Source organism: Antechinus flavipes, chromosome 6 (genome assembly GCF_016432865.1).
Source record: "Antechinus flavipes isolate AdamAnt ecotype Samford, QLD, Australia chromosome 6, AdamAnt_v2, whole genome shotgun sequence".
Lineage (NCBI taxonomy): Eukaryota > Metazoa > Chordata > Mammalia > Dasyuromorphia > Dasyuridae > Antechinus > Antechinus flavipes.
Window position 1 is genome coordinate 72,775,909 of NC_067403.1, and position 21,270 is coordinate 72,797,178.

The 21,270-nt window shown below is 38.9% G+C and overlaps 1 protein-coding gene across 6 annotated transcripts in view; it reads right to left on the reverse strand.

Annotated features, from left to right (window-relative positions):
• SLC10A7 (solute carrier family 10 member 7) overlaps positions 1-21,270 on the reverse strand; it is a 263,521-nt gene that overhangs the window by 148,330 nt on the left and 93,921 nt on the right. The window contains exon 6 of one of the 6 annotated variants that reach the window (XM_051965838.1): positions 20,196-20,920. The exons of the other annotated variants lie outside the window; for them this stretch is intronic. Coding sequence (XP_051821798.1) covers positions 20,840-20,920 — 81 coding nt within the window. The 3' untranslated portion in view covers positions 20,196-20,839. Of the gene's footprint in view, positions 1-20,195; positions 20,921-21,270 lie in introns of those variants that run through there. 6 annotated transcript variants of the gene reach the window in all.

Below are 21,270 nucleotides of genomic sequence, written 5' to 3' on the forward strand. Positions count from 1 at the left end.
AATGAAAGGCTTGGCTCAAAGATCTTGCCTTGGTTGTAGTGATATCATATGAAGACAGATGAGGAAAGAGAAGATAATTTGAGAAGGGGGAGAATAATTCAGGAGATCAGGAAAAGCAAGGGATGGGGCCTTGAGAGAAGCCAAGATTCAGAGAGGGAATGCATTCTAAGCACAGATCACAGCCCGTGCAAAGGCACAGGGGTGGGATAAGGAACATTGAAAACAAGGACTATCAAGCATGCAAGGAGGAAGGAGATGGAATGCCAAGTCCAGGGAACAGTATCAAAAGTTCCTGTTCTTTAAAAAGTATGTGGTAGAATAGGAAAAGCATAACTACTAAAAGCAGAGAAACTTATTTTCTATATGACTTCAGGTAAACCATTACAGAACTAAATTACCTCTAAAGTCCCTTCTAGCTGCAATTGTCTATTATGATAACCCAAGATTGGAGAAGAAGAGCTGTTATTTTCAGTGATCAATCAGTAAATACTTGAGTGTTACATTTAGGTGCCATATTGACAGTGGACTTATGTGTTGGGAGCCAGGGCTCTGAATGGAGATTTTCTGACTCAGAGTCCTGGATGCTCCTATGTTATACTAGCTCTTGTGCAGTAGAAGTCACAGAGGGGAAGATTTGGGCTCACAGTAAGGATATATTGTTTAGAATTGTCTAAAAAGGTAATGGGGGCAATGAATGCCCTGACAACGGCATCCAAAGGGTCACTGAGACTTCAGGGAAGAGTCTGGATGACCCTTTCTTTGTTGGAGATAGTGCAGATTGGAGAGATTCATGTTCAGTGAAGGCCAGATGACTCTCTGGGCTCTCTATCAACACTGAGATTCAATGAATTTATCAGAAAACCTATTCTAATGCAATTTACCTCTTCAACATGTTTATATGGGTCTGTGATTACCTCAAAAGTATCTAATGATTCTGAAGTCCTTGACTTGGGTACATGATATAAAAGAACACTTACATGGCTAAAATGGTTGACTTAATTACAGAAATAAAGACAAATCCTGAAGACAATGAAGAAATACAAATATGGACCAAAGTCCCATAGATAGGAACCAGAGCACAATCAACCCAATGTGGTTCTATCATTGTATGTTTTCTTCTATCCCATAGAGATCACTATTTCTAGTACATAATTCATGGGGGGAAAAAACTGAAATGCCCATGTTAGAAATATAATAAATTGAAAGTAAATTGCTTCAAGGTTCTTATGAAAAAGGATAGCATGAACAGAATGGATTTGCAAGTTAATTCCTAATATTGAAGATAGGGAGACTTAAAAATCCAGATTAAAGAATAACTTTTCAGGTATGTTGATTTAAAGTTTTTATGGCATTAAATTAAAGATTTTGTACAAATAAAGGCATTTATCCAAGATTAGAAAGAAAGCAGAAAAGGGGCAGAAAAGTAACAAAGTTTCTCTATAAAGGACTCATTTCTCAAATATACAGAGACCTGAGTCAAATTTATAAAATATAAGTCATTCCCCCATTGATAAATGGTCAAAGAATAGGAACAGGCCATTTTCAGAGGAAGAAATCAGTTATCTGTAATCATGAAAAAATATTCTAAATTATTATTGATAAGAGAAATTCAAATTAAAACCAATTTATACCTATCAGATTTGCCCAAAGTCACAGTGCACTAAATGCCAAAATCCAAGGTCTGAACTCAGATTCTCTGACTCTAAATTGAGCATGTATATACTTCTTACTTGTCTTAAATTACCACAATTTGTCCTAATTTGATGCAATTCCAAAGGATACCCCTCACCAAAAGTTGCTGCCGGCCTTTTAGAATTTAGTTAATAATCCCAAATTATCTGAGCTGGAATTTCTTCATGTGTAAAATGGTGATAATAATAAAACCCAACTCACTGAGTTGTGACAAGGATAAAAAGAGATGGCTTAGTTTTAGAAAACTTAAAAGTGGGGCAACTAGAAAGTAAAGTGGATAGAAAAGCAGCCCTGGAATGAAGAGGACCTGAGTCAAATTTGGCCTCAGACCCTTAACATTTACTAGCTGTGTGACCTTGGACAAGTCACTTAACCCCAATTGCCTCACACACACAAAAAAAGAAAATCTAAAGTGTTACATAAATATCAGCAATGACACTCTTATTTCCCCCAAGTAATGCTCTATATACTTATAAGTTACAAAATAGGTACTGACCTGTAGCGATAGAGGGAGTTCCCATACCAGGAGTTCCCTACACCAATGAAGTCATAGGACTATCCCAAAAAGAATTTAAAAATAAGTTTGCTTTATCTACATCATCCATGTTCTTATAGATTTTCATCACATTTCCTTCTTTGCCTTCATTTTCCCTGTCTGAAGAATCTTAATTTTTTCAGTTTGGTCCCCTGATTATTTTTTTGCCACTCAGTAATATTTTATTTTTTCCAATTATATATAAAGATAGTTTTCAACATTTGCTTTTATAAGATTTTGATCTCCATTTTTTCTCCCTTTCCTCTCCTCTTCCCCATACAGCAATCTGATGTAGGTAATACATGTATAATCATATTAAACATATTTTTACATTAGTCATGTTGTGAAAGAAGAGTCCCTCTGATTATTTTTATGATGGATTGGCAACCACAATAATGACATTCAGAGAGAAAATAAAATTTTGAGATGCTGCCATAACTAATGAAGTCTGAGCAATGATGAAATGGGCTTTAATGAGGTTTGAAATGTGGTCTGAATAGGACAAAAAGAAAATCAATATGGAAAAAATGCAATCAATCATGTACAAGAATAGTCTTTTAAAGCAGTAATGTACAAAGAATTGTTTGACAGTTGACAGAAAAATTAGGGTTTTTGTCATATGATGTCTTGATATTATAACTAAAGTCTTGTAAATTGGTAGCTATCTAAGTGCTTTGGTTATCTTAAATTTTGTTTCGATTGCAAGTGCCGAGGCCTTGTGCTGTCAAAAAATCACAAATCTACCTTTTTCACAATCAAAAGGAGATTAGGCCCATTGATTTGTTTTTTTGTTCATTATATTTTGTTTTGGTTTTTGAGACTGAATCTTTGTGTCTTGCCTAAGACAAAAAAGCAGCTTCTACTGGAGGACCTCACCCATTAATGATGAAGGTATGGAAGCTTCGGCCTTCTCCATTTCTGATCTCGGAGAGTTCACCCTCCCTTAGGCAGCATGCTGGTCTTTCGGTCTCCAAGGGGCCACCCACAGGCACCTGACTTGGTGAGAACATTGGTATGGCTCGTGCAGAGCTTCAGAGCTCAAATAGCCTCTCTGGGAGCCAGCACACAGGGGTGGCCGCCACAGCTAGGGGTGGGGTGGACAAAACGCGCTACCCAGAGTCCGGAAGACCTGTTCAAACCCCGCCTCTGATGCCTGTTAGTTACATGACTCCACACGAGCCAATTAATTTTACCTACAGACATAAAAAGGAGGCATTGTCATCTATTTCCAAGGTGATTCCTAAGAGTCAAAATATTTGTAAAGTGTTTTGCCAACCTTAAAGTATAAATCATAGCATCATCATCATCATCAACACCTCCTTAAAATTAGTTGTAAGAATACAGTTGTATGATTCTGGTCAACCTGTAGTAAATTTAGCCAGAGGAGGAAACCTAGATCTCGAGAGAAAGAGTCTGACTTTGGGAAAAGTACTCACAAGGGCCACACAAAAGGGAATATTTGATTTTGCTTCACCTTAGGAAAGCACTTCATAAATGGAAAGACATAAGTAATTACAAAGCCACAGAATCTCAAAGCTGGAAGGACCTGTTAGGGAACCTGAAGCACTTCCGGCTTCTCCTTCCTGTTTGCACTAGGCTTGACCACTGTAAAAAGATCCTAACAAGGACCAACCAGCATGTGGCCAAGAAAACCTCCTGCCCACAAATGCTCCACCAATTTGTGCTGCAAAGGTTCTAGAAAGGGAAAGTTTGCTACTCCCAGAAGTAGCAAATGCCATTCAGAGACCAAAATACTTGTTAGCGAGGTTGTCTTGACATCCAGGATATATCTACCATTGGCAATTTGTGATTATGTTTGCTGGGGAGGGAGAGAGACAGAGACAGACAGAGACAGACTGACAGAGAGAGGGAGGAAGTAAAGGAGGGAGGGGGAGAGAGAGACACACAGAGAAAGAAAGAGAGACATAGAGACACAGAGGGAAAGAGAGAAAGAAGGGGGGAAGGGAGGAAGGAGGGAGGGAGGGAGATCTGCTAGAGTCTAGACCCAACCTTGCAAGTTCCTTTACTGACAAGTTCCCATTTTAGTTAATAACAGTCTATTAAGTGTCAGAGTCCCTGCCCTCCAGGGAAGCTGCTCCTTTTGCGGTACAAGAGGCAGACTCTCAGCCCAGTGATGAAGAAGGTCCTAGAGGCCATCTCGGCCAGGCCCTCGTCTGTACAGACGCACACCTGAAGGCCAGACACTTAACAGTCCCTTCCCAGAGTCACTGCCCACACAGCCAAGGCCAGAGCGGGACTTAAGCCCAGGCACTCGGACTTCCTGTGGACCCCTCCCCCCTCCCCCCACCCTGGTGCTTCTTCCTCAGCCTGCTGCGGCAGGCTCTTACTTAGTCTCTAGCCTCCAGAGCCTCCTCTATTCCCACAGTCTAAGTCCAATCGCATCCCGCCTTCCTTTAGGAAGCCCCAAAGACATCTCCACTGGGTCCTCTCTTGTGTGACACTGGCGTCCCTTCACCAGATCGTTCCTGTCAGGATCTCTCCTCATCTGCCCCGGGCCGGCAGCAGTCAGGACTCAGGCCCCACAAGCTGAGCCTCCCAGCTCTCCCTTTTGTCCCGCTGCTGGGCTGGGCCTTCAAACACTGCCCGGCCTGTTGGGCCTCGGGCTCGGCCCTCGGGCTCTGGCCCACTTCCTCTGGACCAGGTGCTCTTAGGAACACCATCAGTCCCTCTTCTCCCTCTCGGGCCGAGGTTTCCCTTCCTTCTTTGTCATGGCTTGTGGCAAAGATGGGACGACCACCTGCCTTCACCCAAGACTCCCTTTAAATGAGTATTTTAGTTGTGCTTCGAGGTTTGTCTTTGTCCTGTCATTTTGTCTGTGTCTGTGTTTGCACAATGTCTATGTGACATTTGTGCTGTTATCCTGAAAGATTAAAATGCAGCCCAAAAGAAACACTTCTAAGGGTTGTAGTTAAGAGAGAACAATGGGAAAGATTTATTAACTAACTCCCACCTCAGGCTTTCCATGGGAGATTAGGAAACAAAAAAGGAAAAGCCTGTAAAAACCTTTTTTCTGTGGTCCCAAGACTGGACAAGTTGGGGTGACAGAAATAAAGTTAGATAATAAAAATATAAAAACATCTTAGCAGATTGTGGAGGTTTTGAGATTAATCATTAAGTTTAGCAGTTAATCATTTAAGTTTGTAGGAAAGAATTCCTGAGACTTTGGAGTAATTCCAGGAACTCATCCCCATTTGAAACATCTTAGTAAGTTTTGAGGTACTATCTGTAGATTTTAAGGAAAAATAAGGATAACTGTCAGTGTATCTTTTGCTGGAGTCTATTCACCCCATCATTAGCTTTTCATTTATCTTAAGTATCAATTCTGTTCATTTTTGTTGGAGATCATCAAAGAAAAACCTCATACAGCATTCTTATTACCCTATGGTCAGACTTCTTTAATATGATTGGCTACCCCAAATTGGAACAGATCAACTCAAGAGAAATTAGGGTCTTGTGACTAGAGATATTTTTCTGATTTTTCTCCCCTTGATCTCTCATAGTGAATGTTTTCACCACCTATACTACATATACTTCTCTGTGAACATTTTGCATCCTCAAGAAGAATATAAGCTCCCAGAGGGCATTCCATTGTTCATTTTTGTCCCCAGGGGCACACATAGTACAAACAATAAAATTCTACTAAGCTCAACTGGATGTTTTAGAAGGAATTATTGTGTAGGTATAGTGTGGATGAGATAATCTTGGATATTCTTTCCAATTCTAAGATTCTATCATTGTCCTTCAGTTCATTGAAATGTCAGAAGAGAAACAAAATTAATGGGAGGTCAAGGAATTATGATACTTCTTTGTCAAACTGTATTTTAAAATCTATATTTTATTGTTCAAAGCTATCAGTTGTTGCTTTTTAAATCATGGTTTCTTAATTTGTTTTCATGGATAGCTAAGGCGCACATGGACAAATAGATAGCTTAAGAAAGATATTTAGATGGGGTTTAAAAAAAACAGTTATCTTTATTTTCTTTAACCTTTGGTTTCCCTTGGTATTCTTTATATTTTATTTAGGGAAATTCCAAAGAAAAGATACAGGACAAGAGGACATCAGTAGTAAGGACAGCCTCTGACTGTACAAATTTCAGACTCCCAAATCCAATAGAAAACATTCGAACAGAGATGTATTTACTAAGTGTTTTCTGAGGGTGATGGCAATAGTGAAACAAGATGGCATCTCCATCTGTTGTGACAGTCACCATACCACCAGTGAAAGAGGGAAGTAAAAATTCTTGTTACATGGTGGCACAGAGACCTAGAGGTTAGCTGGTCTTATCTATTAAAAAAAAATCTGGATATAGCATTTACACTTTGCTTATATAATGTTGATAAAAGGAAAAGGGGTGGGAGAGCCAGTTAAAATGTAAAAGGCAGCTTTTTCTTAACTCTAGAACAAGCTCACACAATCAAATGAATAATTTAACCAGCAGAAACTTCACCCATACAGAATGCTGCCAATAGACCAATGGCAGTTTCACTTCAAATTTGTAGGGCCTTTAGTCAATAGGGTTCATCTGCATTTCTAACACCTGCTTCAGACACTTGTGAAGTACGGTGCTATCTGGGAAAAAGTCTGCTTTTATCTTCTCACTGTCCAAAGGGGGAGGGGGGAAATGCAGTCTGGAAAGTAATTACTTGGATTAAAAGTGATAGGCAACCACAAAGTGTGATTTTGGGGGAAAGGGTGAGAGATGGGAAGGTATTTTTATGTGTTTCACCGAAAGATCACTGAAAAAATGAATCACTTTCACAATTTTTCTTTATATGAAATTTCCCCTTAAAATAGAATTATCAATTTTATTCAATAAAAAGGGGGGAAATTCATTATTCTATGTGTAATCCATAAATGTTAGAGCTATTTTTTTAGGGTAAGAATACTATCCTCAGTGTGCTGAAAAATAAAATGGGAAAGCAAGAAGAATTATGAAGGACACTTATTAAATGGTGATACCAGTACATGTTTAATAGAAATATTTCTATTAATTAATAATTGGTATTAAGAAGGGATCTTGGGGATTTTGTACACCTCAATTTAAAGATAAGGAATCTGAGTCCCACAGAGAGAAGGGACCAGGAGGTAGGGGGAGAGAGTGACCATATAACAATTTCTCTAAAAAGCAGAAATAAATGGGACCATGAAAAGGTTCACTACTTTCCCAAACGAGGAAAAGTAATGGATGGTCAAGTAGAAAAGACGATAGAGTAGCAAACTACAGATATCTCTCTGGATCAAATGGGAATGGTTTAAGAAAAGGAGGTAGTAGGAAGAATGGGACAGTAAAGGGTGAGAATGAAGGTGTACTATATGTCCCAATGGGCCTTCAAACCACCTAAACTAAAATCCCAACAAATCTGAGCTCAAACCCTGGCCAGTCAGCTCCAGGACTGAAAGATCCAGAAGAATTGGGACAGGATGGAATCCCAAAGATGATCTAGGTTAGGGCTAATAACTTAGAATCTCTAAATATTTCAAAAATATTTTGATGACAGTATATCAATTTAATTTGTTTGCTCTGCAGAGCCTACATATTTGGCTTTATGCACTTAAAAACATGATTCCAAGAAGGGCTCTACTAGGGCTGCCCAAGGGGACATCACAAAATAAAGCCCAAGAATCCTTCATCTAGAAAAGTCCCCACAAGCCTACAGATGAGGAACCTGAAGTCCGCAAAGGAGAATAGACTCAGGTAAGGTCCTACGGAAAGAGCCAGAATTCAGCCCCTGAAATCCTCGGGTTCCACATCCAGTGGGGTCATTCCCCAACACTGTGTTCCACTGTATCGACCATCTCTACAGCATCTCTCTCACATACACACAAATGCCTCACTTACCTCGCATAAACTTCCAAGTTACAAAATCTCATCCCTTAAGCACATTTAAAATGAAATTGTAATTATCTGTATGAAAATTTTTTTAAAACTTATTATAGACTTCCCTTCTTGCTTTAAGAAGCAAACTATATTAATTACAGTTTAATCATTCCTTTTTTTTATGCCTACAGGTCATCAGTATAAACAGTTCTCACCTTCGTATACGAAGGTGTTTTCTAGGGACACTGAGGTACAATCCTGAGATGATTTTGCTCCTTAATTGGGACCAGGCTATTAGGTCTTATACTTATAGCTCTTCACATAAGTAAAATAGATAAAATGCTTTCCTTTGTGCTAAAGTGTTTCACATAGATAATATACAGAAACATAAATTTAGCTCGGGAAGGGGACTTAGTGTCTCTGAGTCCAGTCCCTTGATTTAGGGGATGAGTACATGGAGGACAAAAGCAGCAAAGTGGCTCACACGCATTGAGTGTCAGAGGCAGGATGTGAAACACGTCTGACTGCCAGGCCAAAGGTCCGCTAGCGAGGGTTCCATTGTGAAGTGCCCTCCAGGTGCACCACAGCCCGCAGCAGCACCTTCAACTTACTTTCGAAGAAGAGCTGAGTTGCCCACAAAATTAAGTTTTTTAAAGCATTAGTCTTTTTTTTTTTTACACAATTCTAAGTCCGAGAGTGACACCTCTGCCATGAAATGAAACATCTGGACCATTTTCCTCTTGACTAGTGCTTTTCCCTCCTATTCAGAGTGGTCCCTATGTTTTAGGTGCTGGGGAGGCAAGAAATACATAATACTATAGAAACTGAACATAGTTTTGTGGGTATCCATGGAAGCATCCATTCATCCAACCACAATTACTGTCTCTAATGTATAATACACTGAGTGGGGGCATACGCATCCACACACATATTTGGGGTTTTGATTTTAGAAACTGACAATATTTAATACTTATATCTATACGTATCTGTGTGGTATGTATAACTATAAATAGATCCCATCATTACATGTGAATGTAATCAGAAACAGGGTTCTAAATCACAAGTACAAGCCCCCCAAAAGAGGGAAAAGCACTCAAAATACTGGACTTGTGAGATAGCTATAACCTATTTTCACTGGTCCCATTTCCATCCTGGTCCCCAAATAGTTATGTTCATGCCTCCCCTTCAGAGTAGTGGGATGTTGTTATCAAACGCACCAGAGAGTATCACCGCCCCCATCCAGGAGAGGCAGACTGTGGGAGAGCCTTCCCGGCTGGTACTGGTCAGACCAGCCACGGTTGGACCCAACAAAGTGATGTCATTCTGATCCTCTTCAGTAGTGAAGGAAAACAAACAGATTCAAGTATGGCCTTTATTCCTCTCAAACAGCCACCACCCTTTTTAGTTGACACCCTCATCAACTTTCCCCTGGACAGCTATTTACTGCTCTTTTTAGTTTCTGTGCCTCAAGATTTTTTCTTCTCCCACAGTCCTTCACACAGCTACCACAACCATCTCTATTCCCACCACTTTTCACTCCTGTTCAACCAAGTGCAGGGAATCTCTGTTATTCTACGATCAACTATGATTATGCATCACTTAAGGTTCTTTACAATACCTTCTGCCTTTCCAAATTTCTTGTCCATGCACAATCCAACAATATCAGTCTATTTTTTTCTTCTAATTCTTCTCTTCAGTCCTGTGCACTGACCCTTCCTTATGTCTGGAATACTTTCCCTCTTAAAATCTCCCCCTTAGAGTTTATGGTAGCTGGGGTAGCTTAGGTGCTGTGGCTGTGCCCAAAGGGCTTAAAAATTGCCCATACCCTTTGACCCAGCAGTGCCATTACTAGATTTGTATTCCAAAGAGAGCAAAGAAAAAGGATTGATATGTACACAAATATCTGTGGACGCTTTTTTTTTGGTGGCTGTAAAATAATTGAATGCTGAAAGGTTGATCCTCAAATCAGGAATGGCTGAATGAGTTGGAGTACATGATTGTAATGGAATACTACTGTAGTGGTTTCAGAAAAACCTGGGAAAACCTATATGAACTGATGCAAAATGAATAGAACCAGGAGAATAACGTATATAGTAACAAGATAATTGGAAAAATAATCAACTGTGAAAGATTTAGCTACTCTGATCAGTACAATGCTCCAAGACAATCCCAAAGAACCAATGATGAAAAATGATATACATTTCCAGAGAGAACTGATAAAAGTCTCAGTGCAAAGTGAAGTATAATATTTTCACTTTCTTCTTCTTTTACGACATGGCTAACATGTAAATGTTTTATATGATTTTACACATATGACTGATATATTCCTGGCCTTCTCAATCAGAAAAAGGGTTGGAGGAAAAATTTGGAACTAAACACATTTTTAAAAAATGCATATTGAATGTACCCATTTACTTGCATGTGTTCTTCTCCATGGGTATGTAAGCTTCTTAAAGGCAAGGACTGCATTTGTGTTCCCATTATTTCCCAATGACATTACTGCCACACAGTATGGTATGCCCATTTCCTTTGGGCCTCACACCAGAAAGTATTCTAGAGGAAGTCATTTTGGAAAGAGAGGTAACCAATGTCTCATTGGGACACAAAGGACAAGTGGCAATAGACCTCTAGCAATGGAACCTGAACCTCAATCTGCAAATCAAACAGGACAAGATGGGGGTTTTACACAAGGGGTAGGAAAAAGAAAGCAGTATGTTCACAGCCTTGCCATCCCACCAGTATGGAATTCACACGACGGTTTGTAATAAAATCAAAGGACCTTAATTACATTCAGGGGACCTTTATTTACATTTACCAAACCAGGTAAAGACAAGTGCAGGAAAACTAGTGAATTGTTTGCCTTCCCCAACCCCAAAAGTAGTAATAATATTATAATGATATCAAAAGATGTTCAGAGGAAAAAAATTTGATGCAAAATAAATTCAAAGAAAATGGACATTAAACACATATAAATCTATTAATAATTTACTGGTCTTACTGTTGTCTGAGAAGCAGAGAAGTTATAACACTAGATTGTGATCATGCAGTTAGTGTTACCAAGACAGGATTTAAACTTGGATCTTCCTGGAACACAGGATCCACTTTCACCTCTCTATCTACCCCACAGCATAGGTACAATAGCTTGAATTGGAAAAAGAACAATAATAGGCCTGTCTTAATTCATAATTAAAAGAAATGTATTTTTATTACTTTCAGTAACTTGAACTATCTGCTAATAAAGTGTTTCCATATAGAGCTCCTTCAGGGTCAGTTTTAATGAACAGATAAAACTCATTTGTAATTAGCAACACAATTTGCCCATAAATAGTTAATGAGTTACACTCATTGAAAAGAGTTTATCTCCACAAGTAGTTTAAGTATGTCCACCATACTCTTGTTTACATTATTAATTTGCTTACTGGAAAATTCTCTCTACAGAAGCAGTATAATGAAACTCAAGTTGAAGTACCATAAATTCTGAATTGGTAAAATCTAAGATATTCCCTGAATTGGGCTCCTGAAAAAAGAGAAGGATTCTAAAAGGCTTATATAAAGAACTCAACCAAGCCTCAGAAAATGACTTTATAGTACAAAAGTTAATATTCATGACGATAACCCTGAGTCATCAAGAAAATATTAAACGGTTGATGACAAAAAAGTTAAATGATTACATTCTTGACAAAGTAAAATGTGCTTATATTTGAAATATTTTTATTTCAAAATAGTGAATTTGTTTATCTAATGTGAAACCTAAAGGAATAAAGACTCGTCTATATTGAAAATTTTGTTACCTAGAGGGATTCTCCTAAAAGTTCCTTTTATAGTTTTATTTGGCATGTTTTTGGGTATCCCAGTCCACAGAAGCTCCCTTTGAGGATACAGAGGTTTCCCAACAAGAAATAAACTGATAAGTAAATGCAGAAAAGTAATGAGCCCTTGTTTGACATATTTTATTTCATGTATAAGAAAGTATGATGTTTTAACTTGAGAGACTCAAAAGTGAGGGGGTGGGTGAGCAGAGTAAGACAGGAAAAAGCATCTCTTGATCAAAAGATTAAGAATACAACCAGATTTCTAGGGAGAACAGGGCACACCCTATAATTATGTGACTAGAAGGGAGTCTTGGTCGTCCAGTGGGATGATGGTCAGATTGTGGCAGGATAAAGGAAGAGGAAGAAAAATCCAGAGACTGCCCACCTGAGAGAGTGCCAGTTTAGGCCAGGTTTTCCTTGCTCCTGTTTTGTAAGGAAATATTTGGGTCATCCAACAAAAAACAATTCCTCGGAAGGCCAGGGTTTCTGAGGGCAGTGACTGAGTCTCTAGCAGGTGCATCCAATGAGTATCTCATTACTAATATCATAGATTAGACGGCTTTGGATACCAAAATTACACAGGGAAATGGAAATGTTCAGAGATGGGAATTCTGGAAAATAAGAGACTCTTTTTTTTTTTTCTTCCAGGAAAGAAAAGAGACAGCCAATCCCGAGAAAGGCTGGGCCCAAGAACAGAAGATTTTGGACTACCATGCTGTGCATGTATATGTGTACCGACATACAAAATATACTGGCTGAAAACTCTTACATGGGCTGGAAAGATTCCCATTACTCTACCTTGAAAATTAAATTAGTTTAAAAAAGAAAAGAAAAACTTCTGAAGATAACTAAGAAGCAGCAGCACTGGGAATCATGCTGAATTTTCTCAGAATATGTGACAATCTGAAGATCATTCCTTGTACTGGTGACATCTCTACAAAACATTCTTCCAGAAGATAATCCTAAAGACATCCAGAAGCAATTTCTAGAAGCAGAAGCTTAATTTCCAGCCACTGCCCCTTATTGTACATTTGGCTGTGGGCTTGGGAGGCCAATGCGGGAAGAGAATAAGTGAGACAAAAACTGGAGATTTAACCTCTGGTGTTCCCCTAAGGACAAACATTTGTCTCCTTGACAGCAAGGTGAAAGGGTTGCGGCGGGCATCCTGGTAGCCCAGCTCCTCTCTCTCTGCACCCTGGGGACAGCTGATTTCTAAACAGGCATCATCTGAACAGATGAGGATGATGGGCTGTGAGAAGGATAAGGGCTGGGGGCTGCCCTGCATAAGTCAGGCCCGGCCGACATGGAAGCCTGCTCTCCAGCAGTGTCGTAGAGATTCGCCACTGGCTGACGGGCATCCTGAGCTGCAGCTCGAGGAGAAGTCATCGAACTTATAAGTTATCAACTAAGCATTTGCCGTCCGATGTTATGAACAGGTGGTTCTCCTCAACAACCACTACCGCTCTTTTATGAAATGGATATCCTCAGTCTGAGCATTTCTATTTTCTATAGAAACCTCTGATTTTTAGGGTTTATGATTCTGAGTAAGACTTGCTGCAGGCTGAAATCCAACATAAAAATGAGCCCAATTTTTACTCTCGATGAATACACATATCTCCAATTAGCATTAATGTGATTATGCTCATGCATCAAAAAGAGTAATAGGAACCATGACTTCGCCTAAAAGCAAGGGCCCACACTGTTTTCAAAAGTGAAAATCACAGGAACCAGCTAGAAATTAAGGGCTCGGAAGAAAAAGAAAAACAAAAAGAAAAACCTGGGTATTGATTTCACCTTAGAAGTTATAGGTATTAGTGAGCTCCTTTGATGGAGGGAACTTAGCCTACCATGTCATGTTAATACTTTTACTATGAAAAATTGCAAAAGCTATTTGACCTCAATCAGTGTAGAATAAAAATGCAAGGTATCTCCTTTTCTGTTGAAATGTTTACTCAGACTCTCCCAGCAGAACTTCTAAGCACTTCATAAACAGAAAGTAATAAGAATAGAGAAGGTGATGAACGTTGGAGAGTACCATGAACTCAAATACATTAAAGAGAGGAGTTGATTTGGGCAGTGGATGGAGGCAAGGAAAGCCTGGTGCCAGCCACGGAGAAATCAGCGGAGCCTCGGCCGGTCTCTGGTGTGCAATCTCTCTCTGGAGAAAGTTCAGATTAGCCAGGGGGTGATCAACAACGTTATGTCCCAAAGATCCCATGGAAATACCCTGCTCTGCCCTCTCACCCCACCCCGTCCTCCCTCCCCATCGCCTTCTAGATCCCTACCCTCGAACATCCCACGGCCATCTCAAATGGTGTCTGAGCTCCAATCCAACACTTCCGACCAAAAGCAACCTCCCCCCAACTCCGCCCGGCAGGACAGGGATGCAGACCCTTCTTCTTCTAGAATTGGCAAGGGAAAAACAAGTCAAATAACTTGTCCAGTCTAGTAATGTGTGCGCACGTACAACCCCCCTCCCAAAACAATTCCTTCCACAGTTCTACCCATACAATCGATTTGTAAGTTCTATATTAACAGTGCTAGAAGGACAAGTCCCCGTCTTCCACTCTTCTAGGATGTCCCCAGGAGCGATACATTTTTGATACACATCTTTTTTTTTGTTTGAAACAAGTGTCTAGATTTGTCCTTTCCCCGTTTGTTCTTCAGTCATGTCTGCCTCTTCGTGATCTCATTTGGGTTTTCCTTGGCAAAGATACGAGAGTGGTTGGCCATTTCCTTCTCTCTCAATTTTACAGATGAGGAAACAGAGGCAAAAAGGAGTAAGTGACTTGCCCAGGGTCTGAAAGTAATGCAAGTGTGAATTCTACACCCCAAGTTTGATGGGAATGGCCCCCAGGACATATTTGTTGATCAAACTATAGTGTAAATAGGAGCGCTGAGCACCGGTACCTAACAAGAAAATGAGGTGACAATTAGATCAGAAAGGATTGGATTTGAATTTCATTTTTTGTTTTTTTAAAGCAAGCTCAGTTATATCAAACTAAATAATATTCAACAAATACTTATGAAGCACTCATTAGGCATGGAAACAAAGATAAAAACGAGACAAGTGTGGATGGACGTCCCAGAGGAGAAAGGACAATAATCCGAGTGAGGAAGTTGTTCTACATAAAACAAGATTCACAATCTTTAAAAAGCACAATAAGGGCATCTGGAAATGGCCCAAATCACTGGTAATTGTGAATTCTTTCCCAGGGAACATCACTTGAATGTATATGACTGAGTCTGGCTTCTCTGGCACTGTCAGCATTTCTCAAAGAATATTAATTTATCGAAATAGTAAAATGCCTGGAAAGGAGAGGAATTTAACACTATGAGAAGTCAAGATTATGTAAATGGCTCCACTATGTCACCCTTCCTTTAGAAAACATGTTGGCTGTGTTCCAGGGCCTTTCAAAAATTCTAGAGAACACCACTCTCCACTAAGCTAAAGGAGGACACAAAGAGGCATTTTTGTTTTCTTAAGGCAAAGAAGCTTTAACCAACTGATTTTATAAGCATAAATTTGCTGCCTGGATAAAAATACCAGGGCATCTTCATTCCAATCTAGGCAGGGAGAGGATAACATAAATTTCTAGTTTGACTTCCAAATAATAACATCACTGTATTAAGGCAGCTTGTGTAGCAAGAAGAATGCCCAGCGTGGAGACAGGAAAACTTAATTTCAAGCCCCACTTCTGCTGGAGGATACACTGGGGAACAGGGCTTAGCAGAAAGAGTTCTAAATTTGGAAAAGCCCTGGGTGCAAATATGAGTCGAACACAAGCTGTTTGGTCAACTTCAGACAAGTCACTTAAACACTCCAAGCCTCAGTTTCCACATCTGTATCTTGAACTCAACCAACCCTAAAGTTCTTTAAACTCTAAATCTCCAATCCTAAACTTTCCTTATATAAAGCTTGTGGACTCCAGTGCTTCAGGGAAATCTCTTCTCATGCCAAGGGTTCCTTAAATTGAAGACATAATATATTGAAAATGGCCAATTTAGTAAGTCTAAGGACTGGGAATTTTCTGAATCTTCACATAAATCTCAACATAGTTCATCCTTGAAAAATCTTAACCAAAGAAATAATATAGCATTACACATATAAGAGGGAATAGACATCAAATATAAAAATCTATCTTGGACTTAAATTAAGCCTATTTATTGAAAGTAATAGAATGGTCGTGATTTACACACATTCACACACACACACACACACACCATAGCTACCATCTTATTAGTGCAAATTACCCTCAATGAAAAAAAATTTTTCATTGATAATTTGTAAAATAATTCATATTTTTAACTTTGTTGTGATTAAAACCTCTATGTGCTTATTTGGGTGTGCAGTTAATCTTCCAAATGAAAAATTTCAATGAGTTTGGAACTCATTTGTTAAAAATATTAAAATGCAATGACTTTTAATTAGCTTGCAAAACAACTCATTATTATGAGGGAAAATGGAAACTTTTACTAGCCCAATTTTAACAAAAAACTTTGCATAACTGGTGGATGGGATTAAAAAAACAAACAAATATAATCTCATAAATCCAGTCATGATATATCTTTTCCACCTGAATCTAAGCATATTTTCCTATTATGACAGCCATTAAATTGACAAATAAATTGAATTGAGTTCCAGGCCCTAAAATTGCTGCATCTCTAAGTGTAAATTTTTCAATGGAAGCATATTCAATAACATTGCTTTCACCAAATTACCATTAATAATATTTTGGTGAAAGAAACAGATTTTTGTACCATTAAAAAAAAACTAAACAAAAATTGTTTAAAATATTTTAACTCATCTTTTCTTTGTGGATACATTCTTAAGAATCTTTAATGATAGGAATTTGGAATCAAAAAAAATTTAGGACCCATGAGCTCTAAAATCAGGCTATTTATATACCTTGCAGGGTTCTAGTAAGGAGAAAAATCTACAAATGACCCCAGAGTGAATTCAGGATACCTTATGAAAGGGATCAAATATTACTGTGCAGTAAAAAGTGATGATTGTGGTGAATTCCAAGATATTTGGTGAGACTTATATGAACTGATAAAATAAAACAAAATAGAGAGAACATATAGAATCAACAAAATAAATTAAAAGCTCCCTGGAAGGAAGGTAAACTCTGAATAATGGAAAAATCAATGAAAATCCTGGAGATGAGATAATGGAAACCTGAGTCCTTCTCTCTCACAACAGAGCTAGGGGCCAACCAGGACAGAATATTATATACACTGTAAGTAAAAATTTCTACATTGCACATTTTTGCTTTAACTGTATTTCACTTTCACAAGGGAGGGTTCAATCTGGGATGGATGTAAAGATGATAAGGATGATGTAAAGACACAAAGAAAAAAAGTCAACGCATTCGACCCCATCATCCCAATTAGTATTACCTAAATAAAGCAATAAACATTTCTCAAGACTTTGGACAAACAGCATGACTTTTGGACAAACATAGATGGGTGAGACATAAAGGTTTATGGTAAATATTCAGGATAGAATTATTACAAGCACAAGTCATTACAGCATCATAAAGGAAAGCTCAGGTGGTGACAGTTTGGAAAAATAATTCAAAATGTGATCAATGTTTAAAATGGAATGGAATGTTACAGCTGAAAAGGATTTTAGAGATTATCTCAGCCAACCCACTCTGATGACAGCATTGAGATGGGAAGGAAGCAGATTAAAGACTTTTAGTTCAATTTTACAGCTGAGAAGACTGAGGTCCAAAGGAAGCAACCTGTCCAAAGTCGTAAATTAGTTGTTAAATACCAAAGCTAAATCCAATTCTCTGGCTTTAAGTCCAATATTTACTGCTATAAACCACACATTAGAAGAGATTAAAAACAAAACCTTAAAACCCCAAGGTCTGAGAGTACAAATAATTTGCCCAAGTTCATATGGAAAGTGAATGGCAGACCTGGGACTAGAAACCATATCTACACTACAATACAGTAGAACACGTAATAGGTGCCTAGTGTGTGCGTCACTAATTAAGAATTCAGCCCCTGTCCCCAAACTGCTTACAATCTAATGGGGAGGGGGAGGCAAACCACAAAAGGAAGCAGAAAAGGGTTTGGTGGGGAGAGGAAAAAGTCTGGGCATAACGAAGATGGAGTTAGAACCGAATTACGTAGCTATAGGGAAGGGAAGAGATGGCTGAGCCTCTGAGCTCTTTCATTTTAATTTTCAGTTCAAAATTACCTCTTTCCCTTCGCCTGCTCCCCCACCTATGGAGAAGGTAAGAAACATGATACCCATGATATTTCCATATTAGCTTTGTTGCCAAAAAAAAAAAAAAAAAATCTTAAAAAAAAAGAAAAAGAAAAAAAGTTTTAAAAGTGCTCCATGAGGTTCCTAAAGGGAGGTTTGAAGAAGACCAATATTCCCAGCTCCATATTCTTTCCTTGCCCCCTCCTCTGTCCCCCTCTCCCCAGTGTCCATTGTTTAGTAAGTGCCTCTTGGGAAGCAGCAAGGAAATGCACAACTCTGGTAGGCTGGAGATTAAGCAAAAAGGAGAAATGATCAAGCTTGAATTGATAAGGGCTTTAACACAGTACTCTGAGTTCAAATATTTCAGAAAACAACGGCTGCAAGAAACACTAAGATGAAGCCAGAGCAACAATAGACCAATAAATCTATATCGATGGATCAAGCATTCTCCTATGGAACAGAATCGATGTTTGTCCTTCATGCTCACAGAGGACCCTGACGTTAGGGAAGAGATGCTGTGACAGGGAAGTGACTTGGACTTCAGTGAGGAAGGCTGGGCACGGTCACCTGTCTCACTTTCCCTCCAGAGCTATTGGGGACCAGTGGCCAGTAGAGATCAGGACAACAGGAGATGGCCCTAGATGAATTAAAACTGCAAAGGATCACAGTGATGAAATGTTCCTACTTGGCGAAAGGATCACCAAAATCATTGCAAAAACAGTTATAGTAATTGAATAGCTCTAGAAAAAAGACTAATGCAAATGTGGCAAATGAGTACTAGCAAATAAATTGGGACACATGGAGAAGCTTCACATAGACCTGGCAGAGGCAGTTCTACAGCGGGGCTAAAGGGGCTTTGTCCCAGGACACTGAAATTTAAAGGGTGCTTATATTCAACACATTCCAGCAGCAACACATAAGACATCTAAGTTAATTGCCTCTTTAATAAAAATAATCAGTTAAAATGTTTAAAAACCCTACCAAATGGTATATTTCCTTTTTGTTCCTCTCTCTCTAGAATTAGCCCCACAATATCCCTGTACCTCTGGTGCTTCTAAATAGAGCTGTATATCTTACCACATTCCAGACTGAATTTGTCATTACAAATTGATCTGAAAGAAACTTGACACCATTTATCTTGGGCAGACTTGTAAAGCTTTCGCTGGACACCAAAATTGCTAATCAAATCTCCAAGAAATGGCATTGATCACCCCAAAAAAGCTGTGGGTCAACTTGGTGAACTAAGAAGAAGTTTCATCCCAGTAAGGCATCACTAGGGGATGATTGGTTACTGAGAGCCAATCAATTCAATGAACATTTACTGAGCCCCTACTATGTGCAGGATCCTGTGCAGGGTCCTGGGGATACAAATGGCCTCTTCCAGTATTTAATGAAGTTCTTCTATCTATGGTGAGTCTAAAGACTATGTCTATAAATTAGTATAACAGAAAATAATCTGTGATGGGAGCATGGAAGAGTTAGAGAAGAATTGCTTTAGCAAATCTGAGAGGCAAATATGTTTGCCATATAATTACACTCTATTTTTAAAAGATAATTTAAAGCTGAAAACCCATGAAACAGTCATACTTTCACCTACTAATTTTGTAATTCCAACCTAAAAGAGCCATCAAATTGATTTCATACAACTTGTTCTTTTTATTCCATTATTCCTGGGATATCAACTTCCCCTCCACCCTTAATATTTGCTATTTGCACTTAATATTTGCAAATTAGATTACTAAAGATCAAAGTTAGTCTTTCATAATTGCTCAATCATTCTTCTATGCTCGGCACCATTTTACACTTCAAACAAACAGAATTTTATTTTAAGTAATTCTATTAATGTCACGTGTAATATCCTAAGATAGAGACACAATTTTTTAACAGTCATGAATACTGATTCAATTATTTTCAGGGAGCAGCCATATGTCTGGAGGTGCAAGAATACAAAGCTGGACATCCAGCAAAACCCTCAGAATGGGGAGAAGCCAAGATACTGCACCTTTATCCAGGGACAACGGAATCAGGTGAACTCTGTCTGCCACATGGTTCTCCCCACGGCTGCGATTTCTATCATTTGTACTGCTAGACTCTGAGAGTCATTTTGTTTTATTGTTGTTTTTGTAAGAGCCTCTTAGACAATCTAATATGTTTACTTTTAAATTTGACATTATGTACACTGCTCTTCCATCGAGGGAGGCGCCTACAAAGCACGCCTGACTTCTGATCACAAGCCGGTACTTCAAGAAGCCTGCCTAAAAGAGCATTGCACTTCTTCCTTGGAGCTAGCACAATAAAAAAGAAAAGAGATGTGTGTTCTTTTTTGCATTCAGGATGACAGGTCCTTCTGCTGATTGAAGTTTCAGGCTTTAAATGGATGCATTTGATTCCCTGAGAACAAAAGGGAGCAGGAACCAGACTGAAAGAACCATGCAAGGCAGAGCCAAATAAGGCGCTTGTGACTGTCAACCATTTATTACCGTCAACGGAACAAGCGGCATCCCGACTTTCCTCCAAAGCACAAGAGCAAAGTTTCTTTGAAGACATCAATGATTCCTCAAAGGCCCGAGACCAGGGATGGATTTTAAACTTGCAGACTCGGCTTCATTGTAAAATGCAAAGGAGGAGCAGACACTGTGGAAAGAACCTGGGGGTTCAAGGTCAAGATTTAGAAATGCATGTCTATCCTAGTCCTCAGCACCTGGAGGAGTCTCCATCTTGTAGGAGGCACAGTGCTTCAACTCTTTGCTTCTCCATCTACCAGATCTTTTCTGAAGTTACAGGGGCTTCCAAATGTGGATCGTGACTGGGACAAATCCTAAGAAGCAAACACAGACACTAGAACCAAGCAGTCACAACTTCAAGAACGGGTGTTTCACATTTATAAGGAAAAAGGGAAAACTTTGTAACCCATCCATGGGAAAATTGTGCTAATACAATAAAAGCATGAAATGAGGAAGGTTATAAGCATATTAATCAAATAACAGTGATGGAGTTTCTATTAGGTTCAATGTCGTCAAGAAGTCATTATTTTAGAAGTTTAAGACTCAACTTCACGAAACTAAATCTAAATTTCTACCAATGAAAGTGGTCACGAGTTCTAGAGAACTTATTAATAAGAATTAGCAGAGGGACTAGAGCCCTGATTTCATGGGGAGATGGAATTCC